This window comes from Stegostoma tigrinum, chromosome 41 (assembly GCF_030684315.1).
Source record: "Stegostoma tigrinum isolate sSteTig4 chromosome 41, sSteTig4.hap1, whole genome shotgun sequence".
Classification (NCBI taxonomy): Eukaryota; Metazoa; Chordata; class Chondrichthyes; order Orectolobiformes; family Stegostomatidae; genus Stegostoma; species Stegostoma tigrinum.
The window spans coordinates 14,842,113-14,858,684 of NC_081394.1; the positions used below are offsets into that span (position 1 = coordinate 14,842,113).

The following is a 16,572-nucleotide window of genomic DNA, read 5'->3' on the forward strand; positions in this document are numbered from 1 at the left end:
GGGGAAAGGCAGAAGCGTAGGAAATGGGAGATGCAGTTTCAGGCATCCTTAGTAACAGTGGAGGAGAAACTATGATCTCTAAAGTGGGAGGCTATCTGGGCAGTCCTACAATAGAACGCACCATCCTGGGAGCAGAATAGCCTACTCTTGTATGTACTTCTTCGACTAGTACGCTGTGATTTTTGTTCATTGTTCATGCTCCAATGTTCTTCTCTTTGCTATCTCAGGGCATCCGTTCGTCATCACACATGTTGGCTCTCCTCCAGTTTTTACACACCCGTGACTTTTCTTAAAATTGGCAGCACCCAACTATTTACTTGTGTAATATCTTGTATTCTGCAATCTTTCAGAGATCCTGTGCGCCAAACAAAACTTCATTCCTCTCCTTTATTCGACCAACTAAAAGCATTTGCTAACATCAAAATAAACCCACCCAGTTTGATGAGTGCGCTTACTCACGCTGCTGACGTTGACCTTTGAAGCAAATTTTCAACAAATTGCGGTTATCACAGGGAGGCAGAGTAAAAACAGCAGGTTCTGGTCTGCAAGCACAAGGACGGTGCATTTGCACAGGTAAAGACCTCCTGCTCTGTGATAAAGTCAAAGTTCAAAATGCAGCTCTTTCAAAGCACCCTTATCATCTGTGCTTTTGTTGCTGAAGGTGAGATTTTATCGATTAAATTATTTGTGATTTATGTGGCTCCGATAAATTTGAATAACTTGTAATTACTCTCAGTCGCTTAAATATCTAAACTTAAGACAATACCCAAACTGAATGATAAGCAGTGCCTCAAAGCGAGATAATTGCGTACCACAGAATGCAGCAAGCACATAGGCAAGATGTCTTTTATGTCGGGCAATGTCTGTGAATTTAGGGAGGAGATGGGTGATTTACTTGCGGTGTGGGGTAGAAACAGTGTTTAGTTATGTGTGATATCACTTTTAAATCAAAAAAGTTGACAAATAGGTGAACTTTGCAATATCCACAAGGATTCTTACCAGTTCGTAGAAGTTTGCAGAAAGCTTCCTATCTGGATGTGTCACAGCGTGGTTTGGCAACTGCTCTTCCCAACATAATACAGCAAGTTGTGAACCCAGCATTGTTCATAGCACAAACCAGACTTCCGTCCATGGACTCCATCTATATTTCCTGCTACCTCAGGAAAGCAACCAACAAAAAGCAATAACATTTTCCACCTGGTTATGGTCTCTTCGGCCCTCTGTCAGGCAGAAGTAAAAGTTTGAATGCGTATGCAAATACATTCAAGAACGGCTTTGTCTCTGTTGTTATCAGGCTTTTGAAAGTTAATGTTGATCTGTCTCTCTCTGCACCTTCTCTGCAGCTGTAACTCTGTATTCCGCTCTCTGTTTTGCTTCCCTGACGCACTTTGTATGGTATGATCTGCCTGTAAAGTAATACGTTTCGCTGTGTATCGGTACATGTGACAGCAACGAATCAAATCAAGTCAAAAAGATGCAGGAATGGAAGGTATGGTTGAGAAAATTACAAGCCATACAAAAATGATTTGGAAAGACAGTTGTGATGAGGGCATAAAGAGCCTGCGAAGCTGTTGCAGATGAGCCATGGGGGTGCACAAATGTGTTGGAAACATGCAACTGCCCATTGTATTAGAAAGAAGTATGATCTCCAAGTGGTGAGAGATTACAGAGCTCTGAAGTGCAGAGGGATCCTCCTGCCTAAATCGTAGGAGTTTACTATGCAAGTAAAGCAAATAGCTAGGAAAGCCAGTAGAGTATTATCATTCAAAGTAGGGAGAGCTGAATATAAAAAATAGGATGTTGTGCTTCAGTTATGCAGGTGAGACCACACGTGGAGTACTGCATAGTGTTTTGGTTGCCTGATTTAATGAATTATACAAATGCATTGAAAACAGTTCAGAGAAGGCTTTGTGGACTGGGTTCATGGGTTAGGACTGGAATGGGTGGACTGCCTTATGAGGAAAGGCGAGACAGGCCAAGCTTGTATCTGTTGGAGTTTCAAAGAGTAAAGGTAACTTCATCGTTTTTAAATTGTCTTATGGGAAGATGGTGTCATTGGCTGGGCCCAGCATTTATTGCCTGTCCCCTGTGGCCTGCTTTGACCCTGCAGTCCACATGACTTAACAAGGGAATTCCAGGATTTTGACCTGGTGGCACTGCAGGAATGGCAATATATTTCCAACCCAATATGGCGAGTGGCTTGGAGGGGAATGTAAAAGATGCTCAGGGGCCTTGACAGAGCAGCTGTTATTCCCATTTCTGGGAGACTCTAGAAAAAGGGGGCACTGTTTTGAAATCAAATGTTGCCCATTTAAACCAGAGCAAGAAATACTTTTGTCTCAAAATCTTTGAAAATATTTTAAGGTGGGGCTGAATAACTGGAGTGGTGATAGGTAATGACAAGCAGTTAACATGGATTTGAGGCTATATCTAGATCAACATTGAAATGGTGGTGAAGGCTCAGGGCCAAATGGTCTAATCTTGCTCCTAAATTTGATTTGATTTATTATTGTCACATGTATTGAGATACAGCAAAAAGTGGTTGTCAGCTATCCAGACGAATAGCAACTTACATAAGTACAAGAGGAACAAATTGTTGAACAGTGTTACAGCCACAAAAAAGGTGCAGAAAAAGACCAACTCAAATATATGAGGCCAGTTCATAAATCTGATAACAGTGGGGAAGAAGATGTTCTTGCGATAGGTTGGCACGTGTCCTCAAACCTTTGTATCCTCTGCACCACGGATGTTTGTGGAAGACAGTATATCTGGGGTGAGAGAGTTCTTTGCTCATGTTGGTTGCTTTTGTTTTTGTTCTTTGTTTACATTGGTTGCTTTCCAGAGCCAGCAGGAATAGAAGGAAGTCAATAGAAGGAAGGTTGGTTAGCGTATGGACTGGGCTAGATTTTGTAATTTCTGTCTGTAATTTCTTGCAGTCATGGGCAACAAAATTTGTGTGATTTTATTCAAGGTTCAGTCTTATGGACACATTGAACCTTCAAGAGTACACTTATTCTACCCTCTGAGTGGAACAGTATCTCTTCAACTTCCCTTCAAAACCTGTATGAACTACTTGGAAAACCCTGCTAGCACAAATAGGTCCTTCTCATCCACTTCACGTTTCCTCATAATTTTACATGTCACAATCAAATTTCCCTTCTGCCTTCCAAAAAGACAGCCTCTGCCTACTCAGCTCATTCTCCTGTTACCATCCTGAATTACACAGCTTGTTCCTCATTGCTAATCATACAACCAATTTCCTGATTGTTAGAAACATTCTTCATCACGCAACATCCACCTAGCTTTCAGACTGAATCCCTCATATGTACAACACTGCAAACAGGGAAACAGTGAGTACTAAAATCCTCTTGGAAATTCCCTGTAGTCACAGAAAACAGCTGGCAACTTTATTTTTTACTTTCTGACACTGAAACATCTGCATTTTCAGTTCTTTCCCCATGCAATTCAAGCAGTGATCCTCTTGTCCATCCAGATGATAGTAGCTATGGGTTTGCCTAAAGAGCATTGTTTAACTTCTGCAGTACATCTTGTCAATGGCACACACCGCTGCTTCTGAGCGTTAATGGTGGAGGCAGTGGATGTGGTGCCAGTCAGAGGGCTGCTTTGTTTTGGATGGTTTTGAGCCTCTTGAGTGTCTTTGGAGATGCACCCATCCAGGCAAATGGGGAGTATTCCATCACACTCCTGTGTTGTGCCTTGTAGATGGTGTGCAGGCTATCTGTCGCAGATTTCAGAATCTCTGACTTGCTTCTGTAGCCGCAGTATTTAACCAGCTGAATTCATCTCACTCTCTCTTTCTAGTGCAAGCTCTGACCTGTTACTCCTGCACCACACAAGGGCGCTCATGCACGACCGAAGAAATTGCTTGCACGCCCAGGATCAACAGCTGCATCACGCAATCAGTCTCAGCAAGTGGTGGTAATTTTTTAGGATTCTAACATTTGTCATGATGGATTGAATCTGTCGTGTCAGAGCATAGACTTTAGGCTAGGGAGGCAGTGTACACTTAAAACAGTCACTAGCGGAGTACAATGGGGACAAGGGAGTGTGTTTAGTCAGTTATTTGCATGTAATGTACAGTGATATCAGTAAACATAGAGCCCATCTTTTGTACAAATTTGTGGTACTATTGTAATGTAAATATTTTTGTGATTAAACTTCAAGATATCCGCCTTTATAGAGTCATAGAGCTGTACAGCACGGAAATTTACCCTTCAGTCCAACCGTCCATGTCAGTCAGATATCCTAAATTAATCTAGTCCCATTTGTCAGCATTTGGCCCATATCCCTCTAAACCCTTCCTACTCATATACCCATCCACATGCCTTTTAAATGCTGTAATTGTACCGGCCCCCACCACTTCCTCTGGCAGCTTGCTCCATACATGCACCACCCTCTGTATGAAATAGTTGCTCCTTAGGTCTCTTAAATCTTTCTCCCCTTATCTTAAACTTCTGCCCTGTAGTTTTGGATTTCCCTACGCTGGGAAAAAGACTTTGGTTTATTTACCTTATCCATACAACTCATTATTTTATAATTCTCTATAAGATCATCCCTCAGCCTCTGATACGGCAGGGAGAACCAGCCTATTCAGTCCCTCCCTAGAACTCAAATCCTCCAAAGTTGATAACATCTTTGTAAATCTTTTCCTTATCCTTTCAAGTTTCACAACATCCTTCCTATAGCAGGTAGACCAGAACTGAATGTAATATTCCAAAATTCTCCGAACAAATGTCCTGTACAGCCACAACATGACCCTCCCAACTCCTATAGTCAATGCACTAACCAGTATCGGCAATGTAAACCTAACCATTGAGTTAAATGTTACATGAGCTAGCATGTGAAGTTAACATGTGAGCAAATGTGAGGTCATCCATTTTTACACAGAATCAGGATACTTTTTAGATGGTATGCCGTTAAATACAATGAAGGACTAAAGAGACTGGGAGTTAAATGCCATGAACAGATACAGAAAATACTCAGATAAGCAAATGAAATGCTGGCCTTTACAAATTCTGGAGTATAAGGATGCAGACGTCATGCTGTAATTGTACAAAATTCTGGTTAGACCCCACATGGCTTTCTCAGAGCATATCTGGGCACTACACCTCAGGAAGGGTAGATTGGCTTTGGAGGGAGTACAATATAGGTTTTCAAGATGATATCCTGACTTTAAGGGTTATGTTAATTAATTAGTAAATTAAGTAAGCCCATTTTCTCCGGACTTTAGGAGGTTAAAGGGCAGTCTGATCGAAGATATTAACAGGAAAAGACAGGGTAGATATATTATTTCCACTGGTTGGGAATTCTAGATCGAGGAGGCATAGTCTGAGAATCAGGTCCAGACCATTCAGGAGAGATGTTATGAAATATTTATATTTGCAAAGAGTGTTGAATGTTTAGAACTCTCTTCCAGAAACAGTAGTGGATACTAAAACAGCTGCTAACTTCAAATCTGATATATGTGTTTTTTAAGCAAAAGTATTAAGTCAATGGACCAAACGAAGTTAGGCCACAGGTCAGCCATGATTTCATTCAATGGCAGAGCAGGTTTGAGGAGCTGAAGGCCGTCCTCCTGTGTAATGTACTGGGATGGACTGAGGCCATATCATATTGGCACTTCGGAGGGACAGTGTGGACACGAGAGACCAAATGCCCTGCTTCTACACTGTGGGGATTCTATGACACAGATGCTGCTAAGCTTCTCCAGCATTTTCTGTCATGCTTACCAACACCGTCCACAGAGAACAGAATCAAAGAACAAAGAACAAAGAAAATTACAGCACAGGGACAGGCCCTTCGGCCCTCCAAGCTTGCGTCGATCAAGATCCTCTGTGTAAACCTGTCATTTCTAAGGGCCTGTATCCCTTTCCCAACTGCCCATCCATGTACCTGTCCAGATACATCTTAAAAGACACTATGGTGTCTGCGTCTACCACCTCCACTGGCAACGCGTTCCAGGCACCTACCACCCTCTGCGTAGAGAACTTTCCACGCATATCTCCACTAAACCTTCCTCCTCTCACTTTGAACTCATGACCCCTAGTAATTAAGTCCCCCACTCTGGGAAAAAGCTTCTTGCTATCCACCTTGTCTATACCCCTCATGATTCTGTAGACCTCAATCAGGTCCCCCCTCAATCTCCGTCTTTCTAATGAAAATAATCCTAATCTACTCTACCTTTCTTCATAGCTAGTGCCCTCCATACCAGGCAGCATCCTGGTGAGCCTCCTCTGCACCCTCTCCAAAGTGTCCACATCCTTTTGGTAATGTGGCGACCAGAATTGTACACAGTACTCTAAATGTGGCCGAACCAAAGTCCTATACGACTGCAACATGACCTGCCAACTCTTGTACTCAATACCCCGCCCAATGAATGAAAGCATGCCATATGCCTTCTTGAGCACTCTATTGACCTGCATTGCCACCTTCAGGGTACAATGGACCTGAACACCCAGATCTCTCTCTGCATCAATTTTCCCCAGGACTTTTCCATTTACTGTATAAATGCATACGGATGACCATGGGTCCTTTGCTTCTCACTCTCTCTCTGTATTTCCCTAAACTGAATGCCTCCAGCATCTTCAGTCTGCAGTTTCTTCAGTTTCTGAATGAATGATGTCATTCCCCCAAACCCCGTTCAGGGCTTTCCTCAGCTCTGCATGGGACACCGAATTAAATGTCTTCTAGATTAATGAGCATCTGCTAGGACAATGGCAACTTTACATCTACAAATAAAAGAATGTTCTGGAAATATTATTATCAATTCACAAATGAACAGTCAAGTAATTTGTTGAGTTACTAGCTAAATAAGTGAAGAAATACATTAATGAACAAATGGATGGATAGGTGGATGGGAAACAGGTGGAATACGCACATTGTTGAAAAGTGAGGTAGGATGTACCTTGAATATTGAAAAGTGAACCATGTTCTCTAAATTCACAGGTGGAGTGAACTATGACGTCATTTTAAAAAACTGTGGAATGTGTGAAGGAAATGTCTCAATGCACTTTGGTTCCATGAAATTCAGTCAGCTTTGCAAAAGCTGCAGTTCCAATCTGTGTAACAATGAGCCTTTCATAGGTAAGCCGAGATATGGAGACGAGTGAGCAAAGCTCTTCAGTGTCATGAAACCATACCCTTTGTGGTGCATCCCTCAGGTTTAATCACCCCTTGCATTCTGGCTTTCAATCTCTCTCAAAATTCAAAACATAGAAATCGGAGCAGAGGTAGGCTGTTTAGCCCACCCAGTCTAGGCCACTATTAAGGATATAGGATGCGTGATTATTGAATTGTATTGCTGACGAATCCAAAGACTATGGTAATATGTTTTCATTTCAGAAGTCCAGCATCTGCAGCAATTCATTTTGGTAACAAATGAAGAACTAGCTGATTGCAAACAAAAAATTACTTGAGGAAAGGTGTAGAAATAATTCACCAAGAGTAAACTGCAAGTATATGCAGCATCATTCTTTGAAAACTGACACACATCGATGCACAAAGTCACACTGACACACATACACTAACATGCCCACACATGCACACAGCCTCTCCGGGTGTGGAGAAAACATATGAAAACATGGTAGAATATTACATGGAAAGTATATTGACCACCAAGCGCCAGGTAAGTTCAGAAAGAAAAACAAATGTGGCTCCAAATACTCATCAGCATCCAAAATCACTTTGTACACAAGCCATAAGCATTGGTATACCTTCCTGGATCAGCTCCGGCTGGCTTCACATGCTCTCTGTAGAGGCAGTGACAGTACATTCCACATTCTCCTTCAGTACTGTCTATTTTTGAATGCCTTCCTATGAGTGTTCAATTCAGAAACATTAGTATGAGGAGTTTTAAGAGAAAAATAAACTTGCAACAGACTGTGTTCAAATCCAAAAATCCTAACTCACAATGACCTCTCCCTTAATGTCAGTCCCTCCAGGTCATTTGCTTTGCAAGTTGGGATACCACAGTTAATCTGTTTCATTTTGCAAACTGTGCTTTCCAGAATTAGCCATTGTACAGTCAATGATATTCTAACTTAATGTTTCAGAAAACATATCTTTATAGTGCAATAATTGTTAACATTTTAGGAGGGTGTACTCACAGAAATAACAGCAGTCCATACTGCCAAGTGCAGTGAGAGAATGGGAGGGAAAGCAGATGAAATTTAATTACCAAGAGGCGGGAGTACAATGTCTTTTCTCTGACAAGAAAAAAGCGTGTATTGGGTACACCTCTAAGGACAGAAGGACTGGGACATTGCTCGCTCTTTCAACTTGCTCTGTCATTCAATACAACAATGGCCATAGTCGGTCAGATCTCAAACAATGATGAGACAGGGCACAGGAAAGAGAGAGAGAGACTTCAGTGGCATGCTGTAAAGTCAATAAACCTGCCACACTGGTTATACTGAACGGAAGATATAAAAATTTGAGATTCAAAATCAACTTCTTCCCCACTGTTATCAGACTTCTCAAATTAAAGTTGATCTTTCTCTGCATCTTTTCTGTGGGTGTAACATTATATTCTGCATTCTATTCTATCATCCTGATGTGATTATGTAAAGTGCAAATTGTCTGGTTCGCACACAAAACAATAATTTTCACTGTATCTCAGTACATTGGACAATAATAAAATCAAATTCTGCTGGCTAATTTCATTGATTTCTGTGTGATTTGAGTTTCAACGTGAGTCATCAAGAATATTTCAGTCAGACCTTGGGAGAGTTTACAAACACTCAGGGATATGAGAAATGGCTAGGAGCTTGGAATTTATACATAAAATCAGCCTCCGCTGTATCAAACGACAGAGCAAGCTCAAAAGGTCTAGCCATGTCCCATTTCTAATGTCCTTAGAGATTAGGATGCGAGAAGCTTCACAAATTTAATTCACAAACAATAAAGTTGTTATTTAAAGTGGTGAGGTGTAACACTTACTGCAAAGCCTGCCAGTCTATGTGTGTGCATCCGAATTTTATGCAATATTAAACATTCTGTGCCAACTTTTCAGAGGAATCTTCCAAATTGAATGGCCTTGAGTGCTATACCACTTCACTTGAAGACCCCAATGCCATAAGCACTGTAAAATGTACTGGAACTCAGGATCGCTGCGTTAACGTTTTAGCCCAGTTTGGTGAGTACATGTCCAAATTACTACCAAGTTACAATCACAGTTTGAAATGCTTCATTGATGTTCGCTGAGATAGCTCAATTGGTACAAGGGATATCATGGAGGGAGTGGAGGACAAATCCAGGAAACATTCTGAGAGTTCCCTGTCACTTATTTCAGACAGAGCTATAAGGATGGAGAGAGTGATAAATTTAAACTATTGCAGGACTGTTTGACAAACAGTCTCAAGAGAAGGTGTAGGCATGCTCCCCGAGCCGATGGGTTTGGTCGCAAACATTTCGTCCCTCTGCACAGTAACATTGTCAGTGCACCTCCAGTGAAGCATCGGTGCTCTGTCCCACTTGTTATTTATACACCTTGGTTTGCTGGATAGGAAACAAATGCCATCCGACTGAGCATAACCTGCAAACAGCTACACTTCCCATACCAATACCTCAGACGCCGAAAGTAACACCAACCACCCCTACAAACTGGGACATAGAAATAACAAGTGGGACAGAACACTGAGATAACAAGGTGTCGAGCTGGATGAACACAGCAGGCCAAGCAGCATCAGAGGAGCAGGAAGGCTGACGTTTCGGGTCTAGAGCCTTCTTCAGAAATGGGAGAGGGGAAGGAGGTTCTGAAATAAATAGGGAAAGAGGGGAAGGCAGATAGAAGATGGATAGAAGAGAAGATAGGTGGAGAGGAGACAGACAGGTCAAAGAGGTGGGGATGGAGCTAGTAAAGGTGAGTATAGGTGGGGAGTTAGGGAGGGGATAGATCAGTCCAGGGAGGACAGACAGGTCAAGGGGTTGGGATAAGGTTAGTAGGTAGGAAATGGGGGTGGGGCTTGAGGTGGGCGGAGGTGATAGGTGGGAGGAAGGACAGGTTAGGAGGGGGCGGGGAAGAGGTGGGCTGGTTTTGGGATGCGGTAGGGGGAGGGGAGATTTTGAAGCATGTGAAGTCCACATTGATACCATTGGGCTGCAGGGTTCCCAAGTGGAATATGAGTTGCTGTTCCTGCAACCTTCGGGTGGCATCACTGTGGCACTGCAGGAGTCCCAGAATGGACATGTCGTCTGTAGAATGGGAGGGGGATTTCAAATGGTTTGCAACTGGGATGTGCAGTTGTTTAGTGCGAATGAGCGTAGGCGTCCCCAAGACTCCGCTTGGTTTCTCCAATGTAGAGGAGTCCACAACAGGAACAGCGGATGCAGTATACCACATTGGCAGGGATGCAAACATCTGCTTGATGTGGAAAGTCTTTTTGGGGCCTGGGATGGGGGTGAGTGAGGATGTGTGGAGGCAGGAGTAGCACTCCTGTAGTTGCAGGGAAAAGTGCCGGATGAAGTGGGTCTGGAGAGGAATGTGGAGCGGACAAGGGAGTCATGGAGAGAGTGGTCCCTCCGGAAATCAGACAAGGGTAGGGAGAGAAAAATGGCTTTGGTGGTGGGGTCGGATTGCAGATGGCGGAAGTATCGGAGGATGATGCGTTGCATCCGCAGGTTGGAGGGGTGGTACGTGAGCACAAGGTTTTAGTTGTTATTGCGGGGAGGGGATGTGAGGGACGAGTTGCGGGGAATGCGGGAGACATGGTCGTAGGCGTTCTCAACCACTGAAGGGGTGAAGTTGTGGTCCTTGAAAAACGAGGACATCTGAAACGTATGGGAGTGGAATGTCTCATCCTGGGAGCAGATGTGGAGGAGGCGAAGGAATTGGCAATAGGGGATGGCATTTTAGTAGGAGGGTGGGTGCGAAGAAATGTATTCTAGGTGGCTGTGGGAGTCAGTGGGCTTGAAATGCCTCTCTCTCCTTCCTGGACGTCTCTTTCTTCATCTCCAGCAACCACCTACAAACCGATATCCATTTCAAGCCCACCGACTCCCACAGCTACCTAGAATACATTCATCCACCCTCCACCAGGTCACCTCGCAGCTTCACAAACTTTGTGCTCCCCCAGCAGGGATCTTTTACTCCTCTATCTTTATTCTTTGCAATAATCGTGGAAAAGCTACATGTGTTACAATCACTATCTCCAAAATTGACACCCACTGCTATTGCTTCCTTCATTTCCTCAGCTTCAATCTGAAATTGCCTCCTCCCTATTTACTAGCTTCAAACCAAATTCCTTCGAGTGCAGTTCCGGGATGGCGTTCTCTCTGTAACTTTCACATTGCTTGTACTCAAATTGATATTCTGGTAGCCCCCAGCTATTAGTGACCTTTTGGCACTCAGACATTGGCCTACATAATTGTTCTTATATGCTCCTCTTTCTGTTTTGAAGTCTATACTACATTCCTAGCACAGTGGCTTTTCAGAATTTTTAAAAATATTTTGATTTCAACCCATATGGCCTCACCTGATGATTCATTTGGGATACCACACCTCTGCACGTGTAATTAATTCATGAATCAATAATCATAGAATTATAAAATCCCTAAAACATTGAAGCAGGCAATTCAGCCCATTGAGTCCACACCAATCTTCTGAAGAGCATTCAGCCTTACCAACAACCGCCACCCCCCCCCCCCCCCCGCCCCCAACCATCCCTGTTCCCCTGCATTTCCCATGGCCAGTCTACCAATCCTCCTCTCTAGGTGCTCCGGACTGTCTTCCTCAGCAATCTTCCGCTTTCTCCACTCAGGTGTTGCAGACTGCCTGCCTCAGGATCCTGCCTCTGTCTTGTGGTATCCAACTGGAAGTTTACAAATTGCCACCAAATTACTTTCAGTTGTGTGCGAGTTCTAGTAAGGAGCATGTATTTCTAGATTTGCTTGTTGACCTGAATTCCTGTGCCAAGTGTCTGGAACTCATTTGACTCTGCAGTTTCTCTCATTCAGTTGTGGTGGTATTGTAACATTGAATGACTTAATAGTTCTGCTTGATAAAGAAGACATCAACATGTTATAAATGACTCTGCGTCTGTGTGCCCAACAGGGGGAGTTAAACTGGAAATGAGAGGTTGTGCATCCAAGCTCATTTGCCAAAACTTTGATACATCACAAATGGGGATCCAGTTGAGTTATACCCCAAACTGCTGTGAGACCAACTTGTGCAATAAAGCCACTCTCCTTCCAGGTAATAATGAAAGGCGGATATTTCAGGTCTGTATATACAGTAACCAGTCACTTAAGTCATCACAGTGGTTCAGTGGTTAGTGGTGCTGCCTCACAGCACCAGGGACCTGGGTTCAGTTCAATCCTTGGGCAATTGCCTGTGTCTGCATGGTGCTCCTCTAGGTGCTCTGGTTTCCTCCCACAGTCCAAGAGATGTGCATGTTAGGTAGATTGGTCATGCTGAATTCCAGTGCCCAGAGATGTGCAGGCTATATGGAATAGGTTTGGGGAAGTGCTGGTTACAGGGACAGGGTAGAGGGGGCAGGTCTGGGTGGGATGCTGTTCAAAGAATCAGTGCGACAATATTGGCCAAATGGCCTGTTTCCATGTTGTAGAGAATTCTATGATTCATTGCATGGATAATACGACTGACACAATAGCACTAGTGTGCGTGATACACACATAAATGGAAAACCGTCACAAACACACAAAGAGAGAAAGAAAAATACTCATACACACGCATACAGACACTCTCGCAAACACAAACAGAAATGCAGAGAGACTCACTTAGATACATTCACACTGAAATGTGCTTACACACAGTCACAGAGAGAATCAAATTGGCATATCCACACTAGGCTACAAATGCACTAACATGCACAGAGACATATTCACACAGACATATGATCAGCGATGCACACACCAGATGAAAGTATATGCAAATGATCACAGACGCATCACTGGCACACTTACAGACCTTCATGCAAGCAGATACATGGATACTGGCACACATTCTCACGTACAATCCCACACATAGGCACACTCGTAAAACAATACAAATGCATCAGACACAAAAATGCACAGACAGATATGCCCACATAGTCACACACACAAATAAAAAGGACACACAAAAATAACACACAGGCACATATGCACTCGCACACGTAAAGACACACATCCTGGTAACACACTGGCATGGACAAAGGTATATCCATTCTTACATCTGCACACACACAAAGGTGCGCACACACACACACACACACACACACACACACACACAAAGATATCCACACAGGCCAAGAGTCACACAAACACACTGACACAGATATACACATACTGAGACACACCTACTCACAGAAACTCTTGCAGTGCTACATACACGCATGTAGGCACAGGCACAGGCATACACACATACAAACATGGACAGACACATATACATTGTCATTCACAACCATAGGCACTCATGGACAGAGATACATGCACATCCTCTCAAAGACAAACTCTCAGACACGCACATCAAAAAGAACATGTGCATACAGTCAGACATAGTCCCAGAAATGTCCATCTCACTCTTCAGGTCCCAACAGTTATTCATCCACTGCCACCCCAACTCTGTTCCAGTCACCATCAGCACTCCCACACATCACCCGCTCCAACCTCACTGCCCCACCAACTATCATGCTCGCATTGCTGCAGCACCCTGTGTCCCCACTGCGCTGCATCACCCACTACTCCACAAACATTCCCGCCCACGCCTGCGCAACCACCCAGTGCCCCGCCAATTCTCCCAACCCATCCGCGCACTTGCACCTGCCCACATTCCTGCAGAGCACCCACACTGCCCCAACCCACCCACATTCCCCCAATACTCCTGCTCTGCTGCATCCCTAAGCTGCCCACATTCCCACAGCGCTCCCATACCCCGACCCCACCCACATTCCAGCAACGCTCCCGCATCCCTACCCCACCCACATTCCCATAGCGCTTCGGCACCTCTAACCCACCCACATTCCCACAGCGCTCCCAGACCCCTACCCCACCCACATTCCCACAGCGCTTCCACACCTCTACCCCACTCACAGTCCCACAGTGCTCCTGCACCTCTACCGCACCCCCCCATATTCCAGCAGTGCTCCCACAACCCTACCTCACCCACATTCCAGCAGTGCTCCCATGCCCCTACCTCACCCACATTCCAGCAGCGCTCCCATGCTCCTACCCCACCCATACTCCCACAGCGCTCCTGCGCCCTAACCCCACCCACATTCCCACAGCGCTCCCATGCCCCTACCCCACCCATACTCCCACAGCGTTCCTGCGCCCTAACCCCACCCACATTCCCACAGCGCTCCCATGCCCCTACCCCACCCATACTTCCACAGCGCTCCTGCGCCCTAACCCCACCCACATTCCTGCTGCGCTGTCACACCCCTACCCCACCCACATTCCTGTAGCACTCCCACACATCTACCTGAACCACACACCCATAGCAGTCCCGCTCTACCCTGCCCAAATTCCTGCAGCACTCCCACACCCCTACCCCGCCCACATTCCGTTAGCACTGCCGTACCCCTAGCCCATCCACATTCCCGTAGCATCCTCCCCCACACCACCCGTATTCCCCAGTGCTCCTGCCCGGCCCAGATTCCTGCAGCACTCCTACCCCCACCCCCTGCCCCACCGACATTCCCACAGCGTTCCCACCACCACCCTTCCATCCACCCAATATCCCAAAGGCCCTGGCCTCACTGTCACTGCTGCCCATTCATTCTGATGTATGTCTTTGTATATCGCTGTGTCTGCTCCAATTCACAGCCTCTGTCACTTCCTCTGGCCCCTACCCAACTCCCTGCTCCAGCCCCTACCACCAGTGCCTCCGTCGCCTCCTCCAGCTCCTTAATGCCCCCTCTCTGCCTCCATCACCTCTTCCAGCCCCTACCCACACCTGTCTGCAAGGCTCTGTTATCCCTGACTCCATCCAGCACCACCACCACAGCTAGACACTGCTCCCTTTGACCAAACGTTCAGATGTCCAGGACCCTGAGATCTCCCTCAGTGCGTCCCGGTGCCCCATTGGTGTCAGGCTCGCGTGCTGAGAGGGGCTACCTAAATGCATGCCGTTGTACCATGTATTGTGTGCCCTGAGAAGTTCTTGCTGACTCAGTGTTGTCGGTCAATTTCCTCCTTTTAAAAAATGAAAAGCCCCACGGGGGCCCGGAGGATGGCGGTATGAACCAGAAGTCAGGTCGTTCAGCCCGTCGAGGTGGTGCCCGCCGCTCCTCCGAGATCACATGCTGACCTGGTGACCCTTCCATTTGCTCACAGGCTCCGGGATTTCTCTCCCCATCCTGGCGGCTGTTGTCATGGCGACGTGGTTGTGAAGGGGAACCTAACACATCCCTCAGGGGGCAGCAGTTGGGACGTCCCCGCTTTCGGCAAGATTCAGCCGCCAGAACGAAGGAAATAAATCAATAAATGAAATTAAAAAACAAGCAAAATCCGCAATTCGAGGCCGCTCTCAGCTTTTCCTAACTTTCTGTTGTGTGTTTTGATTGTATCAGGACGGCTCATTCAAAATAAAAGTCTATCGCCGCGCTCTGTAATTAATGAATAAACCATCACAGTTTCATTAACAATCGGAGCTTCACTCAATAAATGAAAGTTAATTTACCTTGAAGGTCCCTCACTGGCTTCTACTGATGCACCCTTGAAAGCATTTGATCTATAAGCATAACAGCTTGGTAAGGCAACTGTTCTGCCCAGGACCTTAAGAAATTACATTCCCTCAACACTCCCACACCCCTACCCTGCCCAGGCAGACACGGGGAGAATGTGCAAACTCCACACAGACAGTCACCCGAGGGTGGAATCGAACCCGGGTTCCTGGCGCCGTGAGGCTGCAGTGCTAACCACTGAGACAGCATGCTGGATGGAGTGCCACAACAATATCTGGGACGGCAGGACTGACAAATGAAGTGGGATTGAATCGGTTTGGTTACATTCACCACAGTTTGTAAGAATCAGGGGAGATCTAAGGGGATAACAAAGTGTGCGGCTGGATGAACACAGCAGGCCAAGCAGCATCAGAGGAGCAGGAAAGCTGATGTCTCAGGCCTAAAATGTCAGCTTTTGTGCTCCTAAGATGCTGCTTGGCCTGCTGTGTTCATCCAGCCCCACACTTTTGTTATCTTGGATTCTCCAGCATCTGCAGTTCCCATTATCACAGATCTAAGGGGAGTTGGAGGGAGAGGCTGAGTCAGCTAAGACATTTTCCCCTGGCACATCAGAGGGTCAGGGCTCAGACCTATAGAGGTTTATAACAGCATGAGGGACATGGATAGGGTAAATAGCCAAGATCCTTTCCAAGGGTAGGTGAGTCCAGAATTGGTGGCACAGGTTTAAAGTGAGAGGAGAAGGGTTTGAAACGGACCTGAGGGATAAGGTTTTCACACTAAGAGATATGGAACAAGCTACCAGAGGAAGTGATGAAGGTTGGTACAATTGCAACATTTAAAACACATCTGGATGGGAACATGAATAGGAACTGTTAGAAGGACATAGTCCAAATTCTGGAAAATAGAACAGAGCAGATTGAGTTGTCTG

General features: G+C 45.4%; 1 protein-coding gene across 2 annotated transcripts; it reads left to right on the forward strand.

Annotated features, from left to right (window-relative positions):
• Window positions 1–438: 438 nt before the first annotated feature.
• Window positions 439–15,640, forward strand: LOC125448412 (phospholipase A2 inhibitor CNF-like). Of its 2 annotated transcripts, none has more exons than XM_048523727.2 (6): window positions 439–661; window positions 3,823–3,939; window positions 6,967–7,104; window positions 9,032–9,154; window positions 12,071–12,211; window positions 15,295–15,640. In XM_048523727.2, the coding sequence occupies exons 1-6, from the start codon at window positions 613–615 to the stop codon at window positions 15,348–15,350; spliced, it is 624 nt and encodes a 207-aa protein (XP_048379684.1). In that variant the 5' UTR covers window positions 439–612; the 3' UTR covers window positions 15,351–15,640. The 2 variants fall into 2 exon arrangements, with proteins under 2 accessions (XP_048379684.1, XP_048379685.1); XM_048523728.2 differs by lacking the exon at window positions 439–661 and adding an exon at window positions 1,391–1,489.
• Window positions 15,641–16,572: the final 932 nt, after the last annotated feature.

Excerpts from the sequence above, each read along its gene's own strand:
- LOC125448412 (XM_048523727.2), top strand. The coding sequence starts at position 613 with ATGCAGCTCTTTCAAAGCACCCTTATCATCTGTGCTTTTGTTGCTGAA. Across the intron at positions 3,940-6,966 it reads ATCAGTCTCAGCAAGTGGTG|GTGGAGTGAACTATGACGTC; the intron begins GTAATTTTTTAG and ends CTAAATTCACAG. Across the intron at positions 12,212-15,294 it reads TAAAGCCACTCTCCTTCCAG|GCTCCGGGATTTCTCTCCCC; the intron begins GTAATAATGAAA and ends ATTTGCTCACAG.